The following is a 24,323-nucleotide window of genomic DNA, read 5'->3' on the forward strand; positions in this document are numbered from 1 at the left end:
AGGGTCACTAGTTCAAGCCCCACGTTGGGTGTAGAGATTACTTTAAAAAATGAAAACTAGGGGAGCCTGGGTGGCTCAGTCGTTAAGCGTCTGCCTTCGGCTCAGGGCATGATCCCAGCGTTCTGGGATCGAGCCCCACATCAGGCTTCTCCGCCGGGAGTCTGCTTCTTCCTCTCCCACTCCCCCTGCTTGTGTTCCCTCTCTCGCTGGCTGTCTCTCTCTCTCAAATAAATAAATAAAATCTTAAAAAAAAAATGAAAACTAGGGGCGCCTGGGTGGCTCAGTGGGCTAAGCGTCTGCCTTCAGCTCAGGTCCTGATCTCAGGGTCCTGGGATCAAACCCCATGTTGGGCTCCCTGCTCAGCGGGAGTCTGCCTCTCTCCCTCCCTCCCTCCCTCCCTCCTGCTCTCTCAAATAAATAAAATCTTTCTTAAAACTTTTAAAAATAAAATAAAAATTTAAAAATCATCATTTAAAAAGCAAAACTCAAGAGCTTGTAGAGGAAAACACAGCAAAGACCATCAACTAGTCCAACGCTACTTGAACTATTCTGTGCCACAGGAAGAGAACGAGATCTCTAATTCATGTAAAGTTTTTGTGGTTTCGTTAATAGAAAAACCTGATTAAGACCGTAAAAACCCAGAAGCTAAATTAGCTTAACATAGATGCAAAACTCTCAAAATAGTGTCAGAATGCATTGATTAATCAAAAGAAGATTAACACCGTAAGTAAAGGTTTATTCCAGGAGCACAAAGTTTGTTTAATAGAGAATCTATCAACATAATTCATTACATTAACAAATGAAGAAAAAAAATATGATCATATCAACAGATGCTGAAAGGAATTTGATTAAATTTCAGCAACCATTCCTTTAAAAAAAATCTTAATTAAAAATAGTAGTGGAATACCGGGAGGTATTATCCTAATGGCTAAACACTAAGATAATTTCAATTAAAATAAAGAACCATACAGGGATGCCTACCGACAATGTTCTAACACATTCAAGAGGATCAAAAAAAAAAAGGAAAGAAACCAACATTGGTGAAATATCTCTTTGCTTTTTTGATCATATGAGTATGTACCTAAAAACTTAAGAGACCAGGTTAGAATATTGTTGGAATTACAAGTAGATGGACAGTAGATAGAGAAATATTTTTTATCTTCTCAAAAATTCGCACTGAGAGGGGTGCCTGGCTGGCTCAGTCAGGGGAGCGTGTGACTCTTGATCTCAGGGTCGTGAGTTCAAGCCCCATGTTGGGTGTAGAGATTAGATTCTTAAAAAGGTAAATAGATAAATAATTTTTTAAAGCGGGGGGGACTCCTGGCTGGGTCTGCCAGGAGGGCATGGGACTCTTGATCTCGGGGTCATGAATTTGAACCCCACGTTGGGTGTGGAGATAACAACAACAACAAAAAAAAGCAATAGAGGGAAACCTACTCTCCTTGCTAGATATCAGAAAACACTAAAACTACAGGAATCAAATCAACATGGCTTGGTATGGGGACTGGTAGACAAGCCAGAGGCACAAAGTACCAAATCTGAAAGTAAATCTCGACATACAGGAACTTATATGGCCAAAGTTGGCATTTCAACTCCATGGGAATAAACTATAGATTTTTTAAAAAATTTTTTATTAAGTAAACTACACCCAACTTGGGGCTCAAGCTCACCACCCCAAGATCAAGAGCCCTGTGCTCTACCAACTGAGCCAGCCAGCTACCCTCGATTTTGGAAAAGTAAAGCGAAATCGACAAAACTAGAAAAATAAAACACAACTGGACTCCTAATTTACACCACACAGCAAAATTAACAAAAATCAGAGAGATTAAAGTGAATGTATTAGTTTAAATGAAATGAAAATCCTGCCCCCCCCCCCAAAAAATCTAGATAATATGAGTATACTCTAGTGTCCGGAAACCAGAAACTGCAAAAGAGCTAACCGTGTTGGACTATTTGAAGACCAAACACTCTTTCACAGAGAGGCAAACAATTGCTTGGGGGGAGTTTTGCAATGCAAAAATGTTTATATCTACAGCTGTCAAGGAATTTGAACAAATTAATAAGGGAAGAACAACCCAATAGGAAAAATATTACACAGCCATCTAAAAAAAACCACACATATTAGAACTCTACCCGGTGAAACAGGGGCACAAGAAATGTATTGAGTGAAAGACGTGGAATGCACCAAAGCGCATCGTATGAATTCTGGCACAACAGCGACCAAACCCAGTGATCCTACTGTGTGTGTGTGCGTGTGACGCATTTATGATAAAATTGTGTATATATGTCCTATGTAATAAAGGTATTTTTCATTGTCAACCAACCAAGCAACAACAACACACACAAAAAAAACCCAAGAAATAAAAACCGGCTCTAGACCCATCCCCGTATGTCACAGTAAACAGTACGTGGACCCACTCATCCTTTTTTTCTATGATTGTGTGTATACACAAAATTAGGATCATAACAGTTCATATTGTTCTGAGATCTGTTTCTTCTGGTCAGCTTTTCTCATGTCCCTGGGCATTTGCCGACGCTCTACTCTCTTCCCCAAACACCCCATCCTTTAAGCCCGAGAAACCGGCCATTGGCAGCCCCCGATAGAAAGTAGTCGACCACTCTGCATTTTGTCCTCCCTGGCTTTCTCCCCTTCCTGGAAGCACGTTTGTGTAGGTGTACCTGGTAAGAGAGTATCTCGTGTGCTCCTCACCTCTCCTGTTAAACTGGGGAGCTCCTTGGGAGCAGGAACTCTGCCTCTTTCATAAGTGTGTCCTCACGGTGCCTAGAACGTTCACAGTAGGCACATCGTTAACTATCGCGCTGTACGAAGTGGTGTAGGCTCCCTGCCTCTCTTGCGTGCAGTGATCTCAGGGACGGTGTAGGTGAAGGAGTGATCTGGTTGCCTGGACACTGGACGGAGAGGTCAGAGCTGGGAAGGAGGCCTGGGCAAGCCCCGAATCACCCCCACCCACCACCCCCCACTTTCTTTCCCAGAGCCCTTCCAAATGCTCAGCAAGGAACAACCGCACGCAGGGCTCCGTGTATGATATATATTTATATATATAATTGCTCTCATTTTATTGTACTTTATCCTCTTTTTACAGTAGATCTGACACAGGCATTAAATAACTGCAGAGAGAGACCGGGGGGGCGAGGGCAATGCAGGAGAACATGGGGACCCCAAGGGAAGAGACTCGGATCCAGGGAGAGGGAAGAAGGGAAGGGTCCCTCTGAGGGTGGGGTATGGAGGCCGCAGTGTCAGAGAAGAGATGGACAGTTAGAGAGGGCGGGAATGAAGGGCACTATCGCTCAAGAACGCCAGAGGCCCCTCACGGAGCATACTATGGGGTCGTTTAAAAACGCCACGGGGTCTGAGGGAGACAGGCCCGAGACATTCAGAGCCTAGACTGAGGGGCTATTTGCAACGCTCAGGCTGACATGCGGAGGAGAGGGAAGGAGTTAGTGGTTAGTTGATAACGTGCTAAGAGAAACCAGAGAGAGGATGGTGGGGGTAGCTCTGGGTCCCGGGGGGGAAGGAGGTGAAATAGTCCCATAGCCAGCTGACGTTTCCAAGGTGGCCACTGGGGACCCAGCCAAAATGGCTGCCCCTCCCCCAGGGCTCCGGGGAAGTGGAACTTGAAGGATATTCTGGGAAAACAAACAGGGAGAAGTGAGCCATCGGCAAAAACAAAGTGGATTTTCAGCCTAGGTCAACCCCATCCCTCTGAGGAGTGCCTATTTGGGTGACAGGAAGAGAATTTTCAAGAAGAACCAACAGGGACTCCTCTTCCAGACCCTCGTTCCCAGCGCACGCTGTCACCAGAGGGTGGGAAGACAAATATGTCAGAAAACAGGGAAAAGGCCACAGAACCACCTCGTCCTCGATTACAAAACAGCTGTCTTTCAGAGGAGGGAATGGGGCTGGAGAGGAGGCGGGGACAGACCTGTCATGGCCGAGGAGGAGCCGGATACGTCAAAAGCCACCAAGACAGGGACTGTATAGATGAGGCAGAAAGTGCGGGAGAGACAGAGAAAGGTGAATGGAGTGTCTGCAAGCTCGGGGTGAACTGAGATGTGTATGTGTGTGTGAGTGAGAGAGGAGGTGGGGAGTGTGAGGGCAGGTGTGGAGGTGGGCGGGCGGGCATTTTCTATGGCTCTCCGGGGACGGGAGGGGTGGAGACACCCCACTCACACCTAAACCAGAAGCAGAACAGCTCCTAACTCCTCTGGGGCCATCCCGGGATCCCGTCTCCCTGCCTCTGACTGAGCTCGGGAGAGGAACGGGGGGAACTGAAGGCCGGAATCACAATGGCCGTCAGGTGGGGTTCACGAGTAAAGAAAAAGGGCGTGAGGCTCAAACAAGTCATAGCTCTGTTATAAAAAATACCTTTGGGGTGGGCGAGGGAGGGATCAGGCAGGGTCAGGGACATTCCAGAAGCATCCACAGGAAAGAGGTGGGGGCGGGAGGAAGGGGCCTCAGGTTTTGTTGATGCGGAGTTTGAAGGCCACGCGGCCGGCGAACTTGTCCCGCTCATCGTCGGTGGCGATGTTGGCTGCATTGATGCGACATTCCACGTTCACCTCCACGTTGGGGGTCACATTCAGGAACTTCACGGCCACCAGGGGCTGCGTGTAGTTCACCTGGGCCGGAGGAGGAGAGCAAAGGTCCAGGCCCCTGGCAACCCAGCGTCCTCCCCAAGGACCCCGCTCGCCTTGGGGAGCCCCCACTCCGGGCCTCGCACCGGGACTTACGTGGAACTTTTTGCCATAGTAGGGGAAATACATGAGGTCGATGTTGCCGTTGGCAGGGAACATGACAAAGTTGCCGAGATTCTCAGCGTCTTCATCTCTCTGTGGGGACGCAGGAGGGTAGGGGGAGAGCATGTGAGGGGCGCCAGGAACCCGAGAGCTCTCCAGACTTCCCTCTGTTCTTCCTTCGCCCCAAATAATTTCTGTCTCAGATCTGTTTCCCTTGGGCTGTGAGCCCGTGTGTGAGTGTGTGTGTGTGTGTGTGTGTGTGCGTGTGTGTGTGTGTGTGTGTGTGTGTTTCCCTGTGCACGAGAGGGGGCGTCCTGTCTCCTTGATCGGACTGGGAAGTCCTGAAGGGCGCCTCCCGCTGCGCTCCCACACCGAGTTCTTACCCCAGTCTCAGGAATCGGTTTCTGGAGCAGAGCCAAGAGAGAACAGATAAGTGAGTAAGGGCTCAGCAGAAAGGGGAGGGGAGCGGTGTGAGTGAAGAGGAATAGAAAGTTTCTAGAAAGGACAGAGGTGGGGTCCAAGACACTGAGACGCAGCAGGTGGCTCTAACTACCAGATACCTAGAAAGAACTGAGGAAGGAACAGGTGAGCTATGGGAGGGAGAGCGGAAGTCATGCTTATCAGGGACTAGACGAGAGGGTGGCAGGGTTAGGGATAGAAGCCAGGGGCCAAGGCTTGGCTGGAGTCAGGGAGGTGGGTGTCTATCCATACAAAAGCGGCTCCTGCGTCCTAGAGAGAAGCAAGAGGCGTGGGAGCCCCTTGGGAGTTCGAGCCACACTGGCACCCACTCTTACCCCCTTGTCCCTATAGTGACGGGGCCTCTGAGAGCAAAGAAGATGGGAAGAGATCAGTGAATTACGTGGAAACCACAAAGGGCAAGCAGGTGGGCAGGTGGGCAAGGCCCGACACACTCACCTTTCCCACACAGGTAACATTCATGCTCTGATTGGCTCCTGCGTAGAAGTTGATGACCTGGAGGGAGGGGAGAGGGATGAGCTCGAGAAAGAAGGTGGTGAAGACACAAGTATCCAGCCTTCCCTCCACACAGCTCAGCCTCGACGGCCCCATCTCTCTTGTTCTCCCAGACACTCAGACATCCGAAAACCTCTCAACACCCAGTAGCCCCCGTGAAAGAAGGCACCTGCCAGCAAGAGGGTAGCCCCAGCCCCCTCCTCCTTCCTTCTCCCTGGGGACCAAGATCCCACATACCCGGTTCATCTTGATGAAGATACAGGGCTGCCCAGTGCTGTAGCCGTAGTGGGTCGGGTCCCCGATGCCGGAGCAGTCGCCCAGCTGCGTCCGGTTGAACTGGCAGGCACGCTTCGGGTAGTTGAGAACTCCGTTATCCGGCTGCTCATAGTAGCGCCCAGGGCGGCAGACATCATTTTTTTGGGCTTGGATGGAATCGTTGTAAGCTAAGGAGGTGGGAGAGAGAGAGTCACAGGCCCGCTGTTCGGCCTCCAGGGTCCCCCAATGCCCTGTCCGAGCCCTGCACAGCCACACTCACGCTCCAAGAACTTGTTGAGCTTCTGAACGTGCTGGTCCCAGCTCTCGGTGTCACTGACGTTCACAATGACGTCAAGATTTTCAGTCTTGGGGCGGATCATCAAGCCTGTGGCCGACAAGGGCAGGAGTGGAAAATATACAAACGTATATGACAAAGGACCATACACAGAAGGAAGAAAATGGACATAGGGAGCAGCAGGGTGATGGAGGGATGGGGGGAGATGTGAGATCCTTTTCACAGGAGGAAGATCTCCTGGGGATGAAGAGAACCTTCCCAGATTGCAAAGCCCCCTACTGCCGGAAACGGGAAGGAAGGCAGACCTCAAGCACGCCCCTGAACATGGTAATCGGGGCACCAGAGCCAAGCCTCTGCGAACTGTGAGTTCTTCTCGGGCTCTAAGTTCTTCCTTGGAGGCCTGGGGACACGGAGCCAGTTAATGGCTGGTGGGGAGCGTGCATCACTCACCCGGGGTGGCCAGTCGGTCCTGGTACTTGGGGGTATGGTCAGAGACAGTCTGCAGCATGACCCACATGGTAAGGGTGAACATAGCCGTGAGGAAGCCATAGAAGACGAGGTAGAAGAGGAGGATAAAGGCTAGGGAGGAGGAAACGCGGTCAGCAGGCTCTAAGTCTCCCGGGATGACCTCGCCTAGCCCCACACACCCGTCTCCCACTCCGAGGTTCAGCACGGGGACGGGTCACAGAGTCTTGGGGACATCTTAGAGCCTCCCCTTGGGAGCAAAATGAGACAAGCTGGAAACAGGCAGTTGTGTCTGGCTTCCAGCCATGGCTCCCAGCCCCCTCCGGTCCTACGGCACAGTGAAGCCCAACCTTGTGGAGGCCACAAGAGACCTAAATTCTCGTTGCTGGGACAACCCCAAGTATAGGCCACAGTCATTTTGCATCAAATTATGTTCCCAAGTTCTCGACCATTCATGGCCCTGGAAAGGCACCACATCTGTGACTCCTGCATTGGTCCTCGTGCTTAAAGCTGTCCATCCCGCACAAGGACCTTTTAAGTCGGCACTGGCCGCCATTCACAACTAAACTGTCACCGCCTCCCTCACACTGTGGCCCTGCACACTCAAACAGCAAAACCTCTCCCTTGGCACCCCACAGAAGTCAGACCTCGCACGTGGCTCCTGCCTACCCACGCCATCTCTCAGAGCTGTCCAGAACCTTCCACGGTCACCCCACCCCCAATTCACACACAGCACCCAAAGCAGAGGCGGAGAGTAAAGGTGGATTGTCCCAGAGCCATCCCGGCAGACAGCAGGTGTTTGCGGCATGTGACATGGAACTCTGTCACTCCTCAGCCCAGTGCGTCTGTGGTTGCCACCACCCAGGACCCCTAGTCCCTCCAACTCAGAAGACACATTCCCCATGAAGCTTCTCCAGATTTCCCCAAGCAGTCAGGGACCCCTCCAATCCCAGGGGCTGGGCTTCCAGTTCCCCCCAAGGCAAGGACTGCACTGGACCCACCTCCAGGGCCCCAGGTGGGGGCTGCTGATGGGAATAGTGTGCAATCAGTGTGGATGAATTGCAAATTGTGTCACCCAGGGTCCCCAATGCTTCGACTACCCAGTTTAACAATCCCTTTTGGAAGAATGCCGCCCCTCACCTGCACTCAAGCCCAGCACCAGACCCCTGACTAGAGTCAACTCCCTCCACACACCTCGAGTCCCACGATGGGTTGGGAAGGTCCCAAGGCACCCCAAGCCCACAGACATGCTCTGCCGGGTGATGTACGCATCCCACCACCGCTAGTGTCTACTCCTCCCTCCGCCTGCGACATCTGAGCCGCATATCCAACCTCCAAAACCTCCCAGGGCCACCCCTCCCCACCAACCCCCCACCCACAAAGCAGCCACAGAAACCTCCAAACGCTCGGCAGTGGGATACTGACAACTTCCGCTGTGAAGAACCCCCCCCCAACCCCCCACCTCTCCAAGACCCGCCCCCTCATGAATGTTCCCAGGGTCCAGGGGATGGGCACGAGCTAAAAATAGACGGGCTTGGCTAGCTAGACAGAGCCACAGGGAGGAAAGGGGCGCTCTTCTGGGGAAGGGGGGGCGACGGTGCGGAGCCGACCTGCCCTGAGAGGGAGCGCTAGCGCCACGGCGCGGACACGCGCGCACGGCCCGCGACCCCCCGCGCGAGGGGGCTCCGCGGGGGGCGGGAAGGCGGCAGTGACCTACTTTCTCCGCCTCCGCAGCGGCCGGCCGGGGAGATTAGACCGGCGATTCGGCCCCCTTCCAGGCCAGAGCCCGGCAGGGGGGCCGGACGCCGGGGACCCGGGAAGGGAACTGGGGCCGAGCCGGCGGGACCCGGTGCCCCCCCGGCGTCACCCTGCGGACCCCCGCCCCGCCCTTCGCGCGGCCCGCCCTGCGTACCCCAACTGGTGCCGGTGCGGCCCATGAACTGGTGCGTCCTCGGGTTCCACACGAACTCCTTCCACTCCTCAACCACCTGCCCGCAGCTCTTCTTCTCCTTCTGGATGACCATCTTGGCGGCGGGGGGCGAGTCCCGCGCGGGGCGGGGGGCTGCGGAGAAGCTGGGGTGCGGCGCGCAGAAGCCCCCCCACACGCTCCGGAACGCGCGGGGAGCAAAGGCAGCGGGGGCGAGGGAGACCCTCCTCAGACAGGCAGCTGCTGCAAATTCCGGGGCGCACGGCCACGCGCTGCGGGGTGCTGGCAGCGCGGCGTAGGATGCACGGATCCTAGGCCCCCCAGCTGCGATGAAAAGGGGGACTGTCAGGGCAGGGGAGGTTAGAAAGGGGAAGGGGTGCGGTGCAGCCTCACCCCCCCAAACCTTCTAGAAACAAAATGAAAAGGGATGCAAAAATAGACGGCTGCAAAACCCAAGCGAACCGCAGAAAAATAGGGGTGCAAGGAGGCCAGGGAGGGGTGGGGGAGGGGGCTGCCCCGAAATCCGAGATGCAAAGAGGCTGTGGAGAGGGGCCGGGTGACCGCTCAAGGCTCTTCCGCCAAGCGGAGACCGCCACACCAGTGATGGCTCGGCCGCGGGGGTGGGGCAGGGACGCGCAATTGGGGGACAGCCAGGGATGGGGGTCCCCCAGGCGGAGGTTCCGCTCCTCAGCAGTGCGGGGCCGGCGGTCGCGGCGCGCAGTCTTTATACTCGGCGGCCGTGGGGGTGTCCGCCCCCTTCCCACCCCCAGAAGCCCCGCCTCCTCGGCGCTGGCCCGGGCGACCTCATACATATGCAAATATGGAGAGAGGGATTGGGTCCGCCCCCCTGCCGCCTCTTCAGGACCCGGAGGTCTCTCCCCTCCCCCCACCCCAGGTACCGGACTGGATCAGGTGGATGGAGGGGATGGAGGGCGTGCCGGGGCGGAGTAGAGGGAAAGATAACCCCCGAGAGACATAGAGCTGGAGAGGGAAGGCGATCTATGCTGAGAAGGGGCCCCAGGCCGGCTTTCGGAGACTAAGACCTGGAGATTGACAGGGCCAAATGGGAGAGGAATAGAGCAAGAGCCAGAGACCAAGACAAACAGTGGGCACCAGCCAGCGAGCTAAACCAGGCCACACAGAGATGGACAGAGGTCACCACAGGAGGGAAATCCCCCTTGGGGAGAGCTACCAACTCCCCCCCATACCTTCTTCACTAGTGCCACAGCCCCTATTCCTCTCCAATCCTAGAGGCTTCCGCATATCCCCACCCACTCTGTGGGCGAAGCCCTTCCCGACACCACATTCCCAGCCCCTAGCATTGCCCTGAGACTCCAGCCCTGGACCCAGGTCTGCTCAGGTCTTGTGTCTCCCCTCCCCACCCCGCTATCTGAACTCCCCCTTCCCCATTTACCCATTTGGGTGGACAAACATTTATTGAGTGCCTACAGGAGACCTTGTGCAACTCTAGCCCTGGGGAGGCAAAGTCAGGGTTCTCCTGGGGGTCAAGAGACCCTCAGACTAATAGGGGGGTACGGGAGCCTCTAGAGACGTGAATTTAAGAATCATTATCTGTCACTTTTCAACTCTCTTCAAATCTTGTCACTTTCCCTTGGAGAGGTGTTTCTTCTCCTTTCAACGCTCACCCAATATCCTTGGCTCTGGTCCTCAACAATGCGTGTTCCGACTGTCAGCCTCCCCCTCGATTCTCTCCCCCCAGCCCAGCTTCATGGACTTGGGATCTGCTCAAACAAGGCTGGTGCTCCGAATAGCCTCGTGTTTGGGTTAGTGCTCTGCTGTCACTATCTTGTCACTCTTCATCATTTTATCCTTGAACTTGTCATTTGCAAGTGAAGTCCAGTGGGACAATGGAGCATGCATGTGCACAGAGGAGACACAGGTAACGTGCCTGTGTTCGAGAGGCTTCCCGGGCACAGAATTCCAGCGGACCCACCACACTTGGGAGCTCGGCAAGATTCAAAGCGAGGATAAGGTAAGCATGTTATGCATACGCCTGAACAACTTGGGATGCTGATTGCTGAGAGGCCACGCTCGATGTTCGAAGCAGACCTTGCTTGGAACCCAGAAAGAAGGCAGTGGCTTCCTAGAAGACATGGGTGATCGAGGCGTTTTATTCTACCCTTTCTTGGTTGTGCTAGCTACTTCCCGACTCAGCCAACCACTTCTGCGGCAAGGATGACATGGAAGGAAGGGGAACGCCAAGCTGCCCATAATGCCTTTTCCTCTCCGTCCTTCTGTGCTCAGCAGAAAGCTGAAGGTAGAAAAATGTTAATTTTTCTTTATTTCGAACGACGTTAAATAGCAAAAACCCCATGAGAATCGGAGGAAAGAATGCCAGAAGAAAAGGAAAACATTTGCTTTTTCAGTGCCTTGAACAGCACTTTCCCTGCTTTCTGAACAAGGGATCCCACATCTCTGTTGTGCACTGGGTCCTGCAAATTGTACAGCTGGCTCTGCCTCGGTCCCTTCCGCAGCAGGCTCTGGATTAATTTTCTCAAGATACAGTTTTAATTAGGCCACTCCTCAGCTCAAAGGTCTTCAATGACTTCCTGTTACCCTGCAGGACGCAGTCCTGATTCTTTTGTCTATCCTTTGGGGCATTCCACAATCTAGACCCAGCCTGTGTCCCCAGCCTCCTTTCCCACTAGGACCCAACTCGTCCTCCCCTGGAGCTGAGCCGGCCACTCCCGGGACAGGCTGTGCTTACTCCTGACTTCACACCTTTGTCCATTTCATTCCCTCATCCTGGAAGACTGCCCACCCTTCAGAGTCCAGCCCCAAGTCCCATTCATTCATTCAATGCGTAGCTAATGAGCATTTACTTAGAGCCAGGCACTGTTCTGGTCCCTGTGCTCCCGGGACTCCCTTTCCAATAAATAATAATAACCAGCAAACAAAACAATGCATTATAGTATCGTGCAGGAAAAATAAAACTGGGTGATGTGCCAGAGAGCCCCTGGATGGTCCGGGAGGGACTCGCCAAAGAGCTGAAGGTCAATGTGAGCCCGGAGTAACCCAAAGGAGCCACGGGGACCTGTAGGAGAAGACTCTTCCTTCCCGGAGGAGGAAAGTGTAGCGCAAAGCTGGCCTTCGATGAGGGAAGGCAAGATCGGTACAGCAAGAAATCCGAGAGGGAGGCAGGAGCCAGTCATACAGGTCAGAGGGCGTAGTTTGGATTTTAATGCAACCATCACAGAAGCAATTCGAGCGTTTTAAGCAGAGGAGTGGCATGACGAGATTTCATGAAAATCACCACGGCTGCTGCGTGGAGAGTGGACCACGGGAAACAAGGAGACCAGTGGGGAGGGCTTCGCAGGAGTCCGTGCAGGAGATAGGGATTTCCAGACGAGGGGAGCAGGTTTGCAGGTGGAGACAAGAGGAAAGGTTCAGGATCTCCATTGGAAGGAAAGTCACAGGAACCATGGGGGAGACAGAAAGAGAACAGTCAAGTCTAATGCCTGGGTTTCTGTCTGGAGTAACTGGGCTGAAAACTCTTGTGGTGTATTTTACCTTTTCAATCAGACTTTGAGCATTTTGAGAACAGGCCTTTGTCTTGGACTCCATATATATCCTCCCACACCCAAGCAACCCATGGAGCTGTGGAAGATAAAGTCTGGTTGCTGACTTGTGCTTCAACATGGAATGGCTCCTTCTAGAAACCGCAGGGGGGGGCAACTTGCCCTTTCTTTCATCAGGCAAGGAGCATCAGAAGGAGCCAGGCTCCATCCGGAGAGATGAGGACTGGACGGTGCCCTCCACACACATGGCCTGGCAAACACGGGCATGGGGATAGCCCCCAGACCGCCGGCTCCGTCTCTGTCCTGTACACGGGCTCCCTCGGAAAAGCGGGAGTGTCTTCTGTGCATTTCGGGGGGAGGCCGAAGGTACCTGTTGCTTCCATGTACATCTTCTTCTCCTACAGGTGCGGGTCAGCATGAAGGGGGGCGGGAGGGAGCATTTTACCAAATGCAGCATCGGTGTTGACAGGGAAGTAAGGCAAGGAAGGGATGGGGGTCAAAGAGCCATTACAAACCTCCAGCCGCTTCCTGGAGCCCAGCCAGCTCCAGAAAGAAGGAAGGGAGTACGAGCTCCCACACCGCCTCTCCCAAATCCAGAGGCCGTCATGAGATCTGTGCCCCTGATCTTCCTCCCGCCCCCTCCCCAAAATCCCAGGGATTCAGCTCTCTGGGTTCCCAACAAGATATATCTTTGCAGAGACAAGAACGAGGAAAGAAGAGAACTCCAACACACAGATATGGGGATGGGGGGGTGAAGGGCTATTATTTAATGGGCACAGAGTTCCGGTTTTGCAAGATGAAGAGTTCTAGAGATGGATGGTGGTGACGGTTGCCCCAAACTGAGAAGCTTAAACACCACTAAGCCATAAGAATAGTTAAGATGGTAAATTTTAGTCAAGCAGAGTCAAATTTAAAAAAAAGATTTTTTTTTAAGCTGGTAAATTGTGAGGCACCTGGTGGTGCGGCTGGTTAAGCGTCCAACTCTTGGTTTTATCTCAGGTCTTGATCTCAGGGTCATCAGATCGAGCCCCGCGTTGGGCTCTGCACTCGGCTCAGAGTCTGCTTGTGTTTCTCTCCCCCTCTGCCCCTCCCCGCTGTAGAGCTGAAGTGCACTCTCTCTCTCTGTGTCAAATAAATAAAATAAATCTTTTTTTTTAAAGATGGTAAATTGTGTTACGTGTACTTTGCCACAATTGGAAAAAAAAAAAAAAAAGGAGAAACACAGATGTTCTGCTACTGACCAAACCAAGCCCCCAGTTCCTCAGCAGGACATACAAGGAGCCTCCCCCGTCTGCCCTCATCCCGCCTCATTCAGCCCCTGCACAGCCTTCCTCCTCGTTTATACTCGCAGGCTCAGACTTTTATTTCAAGAACTATGCATGAGGTTAATGACAGCAGCGAAAGCAACATCTCTCATATACTGAACACTTCCCATAGGCCAAGCTCAGGGCTAGGAATCTGGTCCACACGATTCATCAAATCTTCACGGCAAGCCTAGGAGTAGGGTAACTTTCCCATTTTGTAGATGGGGACTGTGGGAAGTCAAGAGATTCAGGCGTTTGTTTAAGTTCAAACGTTCAATGGTTCACCTCTTGGATGATGTGTCTGTCTACCTCTCTCCCAAGACTCTGGGCTCCAGGACCAGGAGTGAGTCTTATCCATCTTCGGGGTCCCTGCAGACTACCTAACACAGAGCTTGGCGGATGGTCAGTGGCCAATACTCACTGCTTAAAAGGAGGGAAAGGAGAGGGAGGGAGAAGGGGAAGGAGGGAGGGAAGAGAGAGGCAGCGTCACGCAGGGTGGAGTGAGGGGGAGACCAGGTCTGCAGGCCGCAGGGTATGCTGCCAAGCTCCGGAAAGGTTCGTAGGGCTATGGGAGGGCCAGAGGACACCGGCCAGGCCCTGGAGGTGCCCTTGGTGGGGGCCTGGCAACCTCTGTGTCAAAGCAAAGTCAGTCTTAATGAAAGAGTGTAGAAAGCTCTGGATGGTAATCAGGAATCCGAAATCTAGGGCAGACTGGAGAAAGAGAGGTTGGGGGCGCGGCATCCTGGCCAGGGTAGGGTGCGGGGAGGAGAGAAAAGCCAGCCCCTGGGAGAACCCTCGGAGACAAAAGTTTAGGAGGTTGCCACTCGGGACTACCCCTCGATGGGGACCCAGGTATGTTTAGGGTCCTTTAACCCTTCCCGCTGGCTCACACCTGAGGCCCCCATGGGTCTGGTTTCTTTTCATTATTCAGGTCTTTGCTCAGATGACACTGCCTTGGAGAGGCCCGCCCTGACCACCCAGCCAATGCCGCCCGTCTACTGCTGTCCTCTCTTACGTCACAGGATCTCATGGCCTTGAGAGTGCTAACCAAGACTGAAACGATCTTGCTTACTTGTTTTTCTTGTTTATGGGCTGTCTGCCCCTGCCCCATACCGTGAGCTCCAGAAGAAGAGGGGGGGCACCTGGGTGGTCAGGCGCTTCCCTTAAGGCTCCGACTCGTGCTTTTGGTTCCATTCTGTCATCTCAGGGTTGTGGGATCCAGCCCGACGCGGGCTCGAAGTCTGCTAGGGTTTCATTCTCCCTCTGCCTCTGCCCCTCCCTGCCTCATGCTCCTCCCTCTCTCTCTCTCTCTCTCTCTTTCTCTCAAATAAATAAATTTATAAGAAAAGGGATTGTGTCTGTCTTTTTCCTCAATGCATCCTCAGTGCCTAGAACAGTGCCTGGTATACAGTAGGCACTTGGTAAATCTCAGCTGCATGGACATATCCAATGGCTCAGGCAGACCCTAAACGTGGCCCAAGGGACCAGAGTTGCACCTAGCCTTCTTGGCCACACTTCGGACTCTCCAGAACTCTCCACCTGCTGGAAGCAGCCGTAGACCAGCAAACTCAAAATTGGTGCAAGAGAAGCCTCGGCTTTGTGTCTCCCACCCCCAGAGACTCTACTGGAGCCTCCTTACCCTGGGGTCCTTTAGGTCCTGGCTGATCCCTGCAGAAGGAGACAACAGGTCCAAAGAGTGACTCACCCTGTTGCCAGGGTGACTGGTGGGAAAATCATCTTAAGAAGCCAGGAGGCTGGGATGGGGCGCCTGGGTGGCACAGCGGTTAAGCGTCTGCCTTCGGCGTGATCCCAGCGTTATGGGATCGAGCCCCACATCAGGCTCCTCCGCTGGGAGCCTGCTTCTTCCTCTCCCACTCCCCCTGCTTGTGTTCCCTCTCTCGCTGGCTGTCTCTATCTCTGTCAAATAAATAAATAAAATCTTTAAAAAAAAAAAAGAAGCCAGGAGGCTGGGATCCCCATGGGTTCTGGAGATGGGGGATGGGTTAACAGCTCTAGAGAAGGATGAGGATTGAGAGGTGGGGACTGAGGGATGGAGCCCCAGGGCTCCCTAGGGGGCTGGGGGCCTGGGCTTGAAGGTTTCCCTGGGAAGCTAGGGGCTGAGACAGGAGGGCGCCTGGGGTAGGGGTTTGGGGCACCAGGATTCTGCAGAGGTCTGGGGGCTGAGGGCTGAGTTACCATATTCTTTGAGGACAGAGATATTCCTGAATCTGTCTGTTTTTCCCAGCTGGGACCAGCATAAACCAGCTCTTGGTTAATGGAGTAGAGAGGAACTCATCTGGGAACGCAGCAAGTGGACCAAGACTGGGAGAGATGCAGGCAGCTTCTCCCCTGGCTCCGCTCCTTTCTTCTTTCTCCCTGCTGTTTCCACCCCTTTTCCCAGAACCCCTGCCCCCCTGAGTCTATGGCTCTCTCACACCCCCTGCTGCTCCCTCCTTGCACAGCAGTGGCCCATCTCAAGGACAACAGAATTCCATTGCTTCCCTTCCCTCTGGACCTCTCAGGACCAGCCACCGCGCGGAGAAAGCTGAATTTCCACAAGGAGTAAATGCCGGGGAAGAAAGTGACCTGTGTCTGGTGTGTGTGTGTGTGTGTGTGTGTGTGTGTGTGTGTGTATGTGCTAGCATCTCAGCCTGAGAAATCATGGCTCCCAGGAAGATGGCCTTGACCCCCAGACGAGGTTAAGCTCCCTGGTCTCCAAGCTTTCACGATGTTTCCCTTTATGGTGTTCATCGGTTTCCAATCATCCACTTACTTGTGATTCTTTGCTGGATGCCTGCCTCCCCCAGGGGACCACGTGGACCAAGAGGCCAGGAACCAGGGTGGCTTTTACTCATCGGTAGGACCCCCTGCTCAGCAGGGTGCCCGGTACGTTGCAGACGCACAGTGAACACTCGTTGAATAAAGGAGTGCACGACATTCAAGGGGATTCTTAGGTGGGGATTTAATGGGTGGTGTCGGTGCCATTGTTCGGGCCCTGGGGACAGCTGTGCGTCCAGATGTCCTGACTTCTGCTCAGGGCCCGGTCCATGTCCAGCTTCTGGCCTTGTGCCCAAAGGCCATCCAAGCAAAAGGAGGCGGAAGCCTCTCCTAGAGGGAGGGGGAACCGGGGGTGGGGGGCTTAGGGCAGCTGGCACCCACAAGCTGCCCCCCACTTTCCCAGCTCTCTGACTCAAGGTTTGTTTGTTTGGGTTTTTTTTTTTAAGATTTTTATTTATTTATTTGACAGAGAGAAAGAGAGAGGGCACAAGCAGGGGGGAGCGGCAGAGGGAGAGGGAGAGGCAGACTCCCCACTGAGCAGGGAGCCCGACATAGGACTCGATCCCAGGACCCTGAGATCATGACCTGAGCCAAAGGCAGACGCTCAATCGATTGAGCCACCCTCTAGCTATTCCCAGAGGTACGCTGAGGAACACGAGCGTCCCCGTCTTACCTGGCGGAGCCCCCAGGAAGAGGCGCCCCTGCGGCTGGACCCAGAGCTTGAGGAGGGAGGCAAGGTCCGAGGCAGGCAGAGCAAGGATCTCCTTCTCAGACCCCTGGCTCAAGACCACCCCGGACACAGCCAGCTTCAGCCGGAGACGGAGTCCCAAGACCAGGGGCAGCTCCAGCTCTGGCCCCGACCCAGAGGACAGCACCACCTTCTGCAAAGAGTGCGGGACAAGGATGGGGGGGGTGTGTGAACCGCATCAACTCCTGGGGCCCTACCCCTGACTACCTCAATGGGGCCTGTGTGCCCTACCTTCTATCTGCCGACCATTTCAACCACCTAAATGCTCCCTTGATTTTCCTGGCTTGATATTCCGTAAAACCACACCTCTCCCAAGTCAATACAATCTAGATAAAAGCCATTTGTAGGGACGCCTGGCTGGCTGACTTCGTAGAGCATGCGACTCTTGATCTCGGGGTTGTGAGTTCGAGCCCCATGTTGGGTGTAGAGATTCCTTAAACATAAAATCTAATTAATAAATAAATAAATAAATAAATATGTCATTTGCTTGCTGTGGGCAGCTTCCAGGTGTGTCTCTGCCCCTCTCCCCACCTTAAGCTTTCCTAACAGTGACAATTTGGAATCCCCATTTCCCCCCTTGCTCCCAGGCTCCCTTGAATAAAGCCAGCACCCACTCTTACTTGATCTTGGAGGTGGAGGCTGAGCTGAGAAGGGTTTTCTGGGGTCCCAAGGGCAAGGAGGTGGCCAGAGCCTGCTGCCAGCTGGAGTCCCAGGTCCAGAGAGAAGGCCCAGGGCTCTGCATGAGGCTGGGGGATGCCTTGGGCAGGGAGGAGACGTGATCCCCCTGAGGACTCAAGGCTGGGGATTCATGGAGGGAGGCAGCTAGTGCTGGAGGGAGACAGGGGACGGCAGACACAGAGCTGGCCATGAAGGAAAAACAGCCTTTACCTTGGAGATTGAATTCTGCATGAGTCCCTGGAGGGAAGAAGGTCCCGGGCTGGGACTGGACGGTACAGCTCCTGAGGCTGCTAGTAGGGGCCGACCCCGAGGTCTGGGCCTGTGGGTCCAGCCAGTTACCCCGGCGCAGGCAGCCATCCAGGGCAGGGACCAGCTGGAGCCGTGGAGGGAAGGGAAGATGTGGGGATGTCGCCAGCAAGACATCGGGGCCCCTCTCCACCCTCAGTTCACTCCACTCTGAGACACAAGCACTTGGCCTCTCCCACACAGCTCTCATGCCACCGGCTCTCGGCTCTTGGCATTCGTTCAGAGTGTGGCCTTGGAGCCCCGCGGTCACCCAGCCAGCCACACTTTAACAGCTTTGGTTGGTCCCCAGCCCTGTGATGTAGTTACCGGCAAACGGAGGCTGGAGACAGGGAACAGGAGCCCCCCCACTGCAATTCTGACGATGGGCTGGGGTTTGCTGGCCAGAGGCCCAGAGACCTGTCTCAGGCGCAGCACTTCTTCCCCATCCACATTCAGCAGCAGTGAGTCCTCAAGGATCTTCACTTCCACCTGCAGGGAGGAAGGAGCTGAGCCTAATCAGAGGTCCCCGGGGCCTGGCTCCGCCACTTTCTCCAGAAGCAGCCAAGTAGAACAGAAAGAACATGGGCTTGTGGAGCCAGCTAGCATCGTTGGCCGTGAGTCTCAGAACTCCCTTCCAGAAAACTGGGGACAAGCATAGCAATTCCATGGAGGTTTTATGCAGATTGAATAAGGTGACAGTGGGAAAGGGATGCCCGGAAACGCCTTTCTGTTCCCCTTTCGTTGACCAGCTCTGGACACACACACACACACACCCCCGGACCGCATCTGGCTTACCTGGTGCCATCTGCCATCATCCAGCCGGGGCCCGGCGCCCACTGTGAGCTGGGCCATCTGATTGTGTAGCTGGATCTCAGACCTGCCATCTCGAAGTCCTAGTACAAACCAGTCATCCTTTGGGTTGGTATCGCCATAAAAAATCACTCCTTCTGGATCCCAGGTTCGAAGCTCAAAGGAGGAAGAGCTTCTGGAAGGACAGAGAAGGCACGTATGGGGCATGCCCTCTGGGGGTAAAAGTGGGGTGTGGGAGGCTGAAGGAGAGGGAGGGAGACAGGAAAACGAGAAGATCCGAGGGAGGGAGGGTAGGGTTGGGGACTCCGTTGGGGGCTAGGTCAACTTCATACTTCCTGATCTTGGTGAAGTCAAAAGTCATGATGGTGATAGGCTCTTGTCCTGAGCCATTGCTGAGGTGCACGGCAGGGGGGTCCTGGACCCTCTGTCGGAAAGAGAAAGCAAAGGAGATAGAGTGAGGACGTGCCAGAGATGGACGGAGAGGCAGCGGGGCCGGGGCAGAGCCAAAGCGTAGATTGTGTAACCACACACGTGCGCTGAGCACCCCATCCCAACAGCCCGGCACCTGGGTGGAGAGACCATGTCTCGGGGCCCGTCCCTGGTGGCCGGGAGGTGGTAGCAGCAACAGCAGCAGCGACAGCCACCCAGATGTGGCCAGTGGGCCTCTGCACTCCATGGTCCGCTGCAGTCCTCTCTGTGGCTCAGAGAGCTCTGGGGAGAATGTGTGGGGGCAGGCAGCCTTTCCGTAGTTGGCGTTGGGTTAAAGGTTGCCCCTGGGGGGGAAGAAGGGGGGCAGGAGACCGGGCACTGACCCTCTGGCCCCTCTGACCCCTCTGAGGACAACTCGGGGGAGGGACAGAGGTCCTCCACTACACTCCCCCTGCTGGGAAAGTTTATGAGCTAGGACAGGGTACCCCACTTCCCCTCTCCTCCTCTAGAGCCTGACCAGGGTCCTTGAAGCCTTCTGCCCACTTGGGGACGCTGCCTCTATGGGCCTGAGGTCCAGAAACAAGTCCACCCTGCACCACAAGAAGCATCCTCTGTCAGAACTACAGCTGGGGGGCGCTTGGGGGGCTGGCTCGGTTAAGCGTCTGCCTTCCATTCAGCTCATGATCCTGGGGTCCTGGAATAGAGCCCCATTATGGCTCCCTGCTCAGCGGGGAGCCTGCTTCTCCCTCTCCCTCTGCCCCTCCACCCCCCTCAGGCTCCCTCTCGCTATTTCTCTCTCTCTCAAATAAATAAATAAAATCCTAAAAAAAAAAAAAAGGAACTACAGCCAGAGACCTGCAATAGCAAACACCCAGCGGGGTGAGTCTGGCCAAGTCATTCCACGGCGGTGCTTGTCAGTGTCCTTGTTCATACAATGTGACAAATAGTACCTACTTTATGGGGTTGCTGTAAGGAGAATTCATTGAGATAATCCAGGCAGGGCGCCTGGCGTCTGACCTCCTCCCTCGGTGTTTTCCCAGGCCTCTGAGGCTGGCCTCGGAGGGACGTTCTGTCCCTGAGTGTGATTTAGTGGCTACTAAGAAGAGGCCCGTCCCCCACTCCTAATTATCTCTTCCTCCCCATTTATTTCGAGATTCCACCATCTACCAATAGAAACGCATCACCCTCTCCCTGACCCGTTTAGAAATCCCAGTGTGCCCGAGAGAAGGAACACCTGGAGCCACTCGAGACCCCTAGGAAACAGCTCTCAGGCCTGGGTGACTTAGGTCTCACCCAGGGTCGCCGGGGGGGCCTTGGATGGGTGAGCGAGAGTGAAGGGTACAGCAGAAAATCCCTGCACACTTCACTTAGGGAGGGCCGGGGGAGGTGACTTTTGAACTGCGGGGTTTCACCCACAGAGGCTGGGACACCCAGGGGACAACAGCGAGGGAGCGGGTAGTCCAGCCTTGACCCCTGCCCAGGGACCCAGTCACGGGGCCGATGGTGGGGGGCAGGGCTAGGGCCTCCGGGCGTGCCTGCTCTGCTAGCTGATTGGCTGGCGGGATGCGAACCGGGCGTGTACAGGGGTGCGGCGCAGAGAGGACTCTCCCCGCCCCGCGCCCCCTTCGCCTGGCACTCCCCGGGCTCCCGGCGGGTGCAGGGGTGCAGCGCCGAGAGCACCCCCCCTCGCACCCACCACTCCCCCGGCCCCAGCCCGCGGCGCCCCCCGGCTGTCCGGGCCCGGTGCGTAGGCCTGGTCGAGGGCCCCCTGCCTCCGGGACGGGAGGGGAGGGTCCCGGACTTCAGTCCCAGACGGCGGGGATCGAGATGGCCTCCGTGCGGATCCGCGAGGCCGAGGAGGGAGACTGTGGACATATCTTGAGGCTGATTCGGGTGACGCCTGCGGGCCGGAACCGGGGGCCCCCGAGGGGGTGCGGGCGGCGCGGCCTGGGGCTGGGGCGGGGGGAGCGGGGAGTCGAGGCGGCCGGGGGGAGGGGCCCCCTGCCCTTAGCTGGCCTCTGTCCCCGCTGCCCTAGGAACTGGCCGAGTACGAGAAACTCTCGGACCAGGTGAAGATCAGCGAAGAAGGTGGGGGCCCGGCCCCCGCGTCCTGGCCCCGGCGGGGGAGGGAGGGAGGGATGGGTCCCCAGGGGCCCTAGCTCCAGGCCGGGCACCCAGGCCGTTCCTCTGTCTCCTTGCCACAACTGCCATCTCCCCAGCCCTGAGAGCCGATGGCTTCGGAGAGAACCCTTCCTATCGCTGTTTGGTGGCGGAGGTTCTCCCCGCCCCCGGGGAGCCGCAGGGTAAGACCAGCAGGGCCTCGGAGGGTCCCCGTCCCGGCGGTCTCCGAGGTCCCTCCCAGGCGCCCAGCGCCCTCTTCTGTCTCCGTCTCAGGGCCCAGTGTGGTGGGTTATGGGCTGTATTACTTCACCTACAGCACTTGGAAGGGGCGCAACGTTTACCTGGAGGACATCTACGTGACGCCGGAATATCGGGGTACTGGGGTACTGGGCTGAGGCCCGGGGCGGGCGGAGAGCCCCCCAGACCCAACCCCCATCCCCAAGCCCCCTAACCCCAGCCCTATGGCCTCTTCTGAGTCCCTTCAATGGACCCCCCCCCCCCCACCGCCCTCTTTTTGTTCTTTCTCTTTCCCCACAACAGGTCAGGGGATTGGCTCAAAAATAATCCAGAAGGTGGCTCAGGTGAGGAGAGGGATGGGGCCATGAGGGACGCGCTGGAAAAGCAAGGGCGCCTGGGAGGCCCGGGGGTCAAACACAGAGTGAAAAAGTATTTTTCTCTTTGGAAGGGAAAGTCAGTGATGTCTTCTCCCACAGGTGGCCCTGGATCAGGGCTGTTCCCAGTTCCGCCTCGCAGTCCTGGACTGGAACCACAGGGCCGTGGCCTTGTACAAGGCCCTAGGAGCCCAGGATCTGACTGAAACTGAGGGCTGGCACGCCTTTCGCTTCGAGGGAGAGGCCATGAGGAAGTTGGCGGGAAAGTGAGGCCATCCCTTGGGGATCTCCGTGGTCCACCTTCTCCTTCCCCACGAGCTCAAGCACTCCGCAGAGACTCATGTCTGCTGGCACAGGCCTCCCTGAAGGAAGAGAGGCTGAAAGAGGCTATACCCAAACTATGGACAGAGCAGAATTGAGGGAGAGGCCTTTCCACCTCCTTGCTGAGGGTGAGAAATAAAGGAGAATTACTGTAAGTGTGGTGTTGGCAGAGCAGTGCGTGACTCGATAAGCTTCAGCCGCCCCGAGACCCTTCTGGAATGTTCTGGTCTCCTGGGGTGGGGGGATGCTGCTTCTGGGGGTAAAGGAGGGCCCAAGATGACCTTCACCCTCAGAGGGCCGGAGTGTTGGCTTTGGCCTGTGGAATATAGAGAAAAGAAGAACAAGGGGCCAGCTTGGCACATCAGGCTTGTCAGTCCCACTTTGGGACCCAGACAAAGGCCTCCAGTGTCTGGACTGCAAGGTGCAGGACCCCAGACTGAGGCTGGCCCACTGGCTCAGCACATGGAGCAGGCTGCCACCTGCTGGTGGTGTTCCAGGGTTTCTGGGAAGGAACACTGGCCTCAGCTTCTAAAAAAAAAAAAAAAAAAAAAAATCAGCTTAGCTCACCAGCGATTTTTCTTTTTCAAAAGTCACAAAGTCCTTATTTTCAGTTTGGCAAAACCAAAACAGACCTCTAGGACCCATGGAGAGAAGGGGAGAGACAAGCTCCTGTTCTACTTCCATAATATTTTATTACATAGGTACTGTGGGTTTCGTGTAGGAAAATTGGAATGTACATATAAAATGCAAATAGAATCCATAGCCTCACTTACCTAACTATCATTAACCCTTTGGATTAACAATAACCCTCTTCAGATTTTTTCAATGTCCATATATGCACATAATTAGTTGAGTAGAGATGGGATCCTTCATATATATATATATATATATATATATATATATATATATATATTTTTTTTTTTTTTTTTTTTTTTTTTAGTGAGCTCTACACCCGACATGGGGCTCAAACTCACAACCCCGAGATAAAGAGTTACATGCTCCACTGACTGAGCCAGCCAGGCGCCCCAGGATCATATACTTTTTAACAATATGTCGAAGGGGTGCCTGGGTGGCTCAGTCAGTTAAGCATCTGCCTTTGGCTCAGGTCATGATCTTGGGGTCCTGCGATCGAGCCTCACATCAGGCTCCAGGCTCAGCGGGGAGCCTGCTTCTCCCTCTCCCCCTGCTTATGCTCTCTCTCACTCTCTCTCAAATAAGTAAATAAAATCTTTAAAAAAACCCAATATATCAGAAACATCTATCTTCACATGCTATTAAACATACATCTGTCATCACTTTTAATGGAGGCATATTATTTCTTTTGTTGATGAACCATTGGTTAAATGATCCTAATTTAGACACTGAAAGGGGGCAGGCAGGTAACATAAATGTGTAAATTATAAGAAACAGCATCTCCAGACTTCTATGGAAATGTAGAGAATTGAAGATTCATCTTAAAATTCAAATTAAAAAAAATAGTAAGATTCCGCCAAACAGCTCACTTCTTCCTGAGTGGTGCCAGTTTGGGGCCCTTAAAACCAATTTAGAGCAAATGGGCCTTTATTTTATTTTATTTTTTTTTAAAGATTGTATTTATTTATTCGACAGAGATAGAGACAGCCAGCGAGAGAGGGAACACAAGCAGGGGGAGTGGGAGAGGAAGAAGCAGGCTCCTAGCAGAGGAGCCTGATGTGGGGCTCGATCCCATAACGCCGGGATCACGCCCTGAGCCGAAGGCAGACGCTTAACCGCTGTGCCACCCAGGCGCCCCGCAAATGGGCCTTTAGGACAATCTTGGTCAAGAAATAATGAAGCTGGACAACCCCTTCCACACATCGGAGCCAGAAAAATCCAGTCTCATGTCCTTGGCTCATCTCAATCTGACAGCGATTTATGTCTTTTTTTTTAAATTAATTTATTTATTTGAGAGAGACAGAGAAAGAAAGTGCAGGAACAGGAGCTGGGGGAGGGGCAGAGGGATCGGGGGATCCTCAAGCCTGCTCCACGCTGAGCATGGAACCTGACAG

The 24,323-nt window shown here is 54.5% G+C and overlaps 3 protein-coding genes across 4 annotated transcripts; 1 reads left to right on the top strand and 2 right to left on the bottom strand.

Annotated features, from left to right (window-relative positions):
- Positions 1-3,036: 3,036 nt before the first annotated feature.
- On the bottom strand, positions 3,037-9,419 carry ATP1B2 (ATPase Na+/K+ transporting subunit beta 2). The gene is made up of 7 exons (XM_026520893.4): positions 8,658-9,419; positions 6,731-6,859; positions 6,266-6,370; positions 5,968-6,173; positions 5,674-5,730; positions 4,753-4,851; positions 3,037-4,641 (listed from the first exon to the last, which is right to left on the bottom strand). The coding sequence occupies exons 1-7, from the start codon at positions 8,767-8,769 to the stop codon at positions 4,477-4,479; spliced, it is 873 nt and encodes a 290-aa protein (XP_026376678.1). The 5' UTR covers positions 8,770-9,419; the 3' UTR covers positions 3,037-4,476.
- Positions 9,420-16,458: 7,039 nt separating this feature from the next.
- SHBG (sex hormone binding globulin) lies at positions 16,459-20,664 on the bottom strand. Its single transcript, XM_044391804.3, has 9 exons — positions 20,198-20,664; positions 19,380-19,587; positions 19,147-19,238; positions 18,800-18,989; positions 18,332-18,493; positions 17,930-18,092; positions 17,662-17,798; positions 16,967-17,174; positions 16,459-16,623 (listed from the first exon to the last, which is right to left on the bottom strand). Exons 2-9 carry the CDS (start codon positions 19,488-19,490, stop codon positions 16,478-16,480), a joined length of 1,209 nt encoding a protein of 402 aa, XP_044247739.1. The 5' UTR covers positions 19,491-19,587; positions 20,198-20,664; the 3' UTR covers positions 16,459-16,477.
- A 127-nt stretch (positions 20,665-20,791) lies between these two features.
- Positions 20,792-22,448, top strand: SAT2 (spermidine/spermine N1-acetyltransferase family member 2). 2 transcript variants are annotated; one of them, XM_057311352.1, is made up of 6 exons: positions 20,792-20,986; positions 21,280-21,331; positions 21,463-21,546; positions 21,638-21,739; positions 21,905-21,945; positions 22,078-22,448. In XM_057311352.1, exons 1-6 carry the CDS (start codon positions 20,807-20,809, stop codon positions 22,243-22,245), a joined length of 627 nt encoding a protein of 208 aa, XP_057167335.1. In that variant the 5' UTR covers positions 20,792-20,806; the 3' UTR covers positions 22,246-22,448. The 2 variants fall into 2 exon arrangements, with proteins under 2 accessions (XP_057167335.1, XP_026376680.1); XM_026520895.4 differs by having other exon boundaries at positions 20,847-21,136.
- The last annotated feature ends 1,875 nt before the right edge of the window (positions 22,449-24,323 follow it).

Source organism: Ursus arctos, unplaced genomic scaffold (genome assembly GCF_023065955.2).
Source record: "Ursus arctos isolate Adak ecotype North America unplaced genomic scaffold, UrsArc2.0 scaffold_14, whole genome shotgun sequence".
NCBI classification, from domain to species: Eukaryota; Metazoa; Chordata; class Mammalia; order Carnivora; family Ursidae; genus Ursus; species Ursus arctos.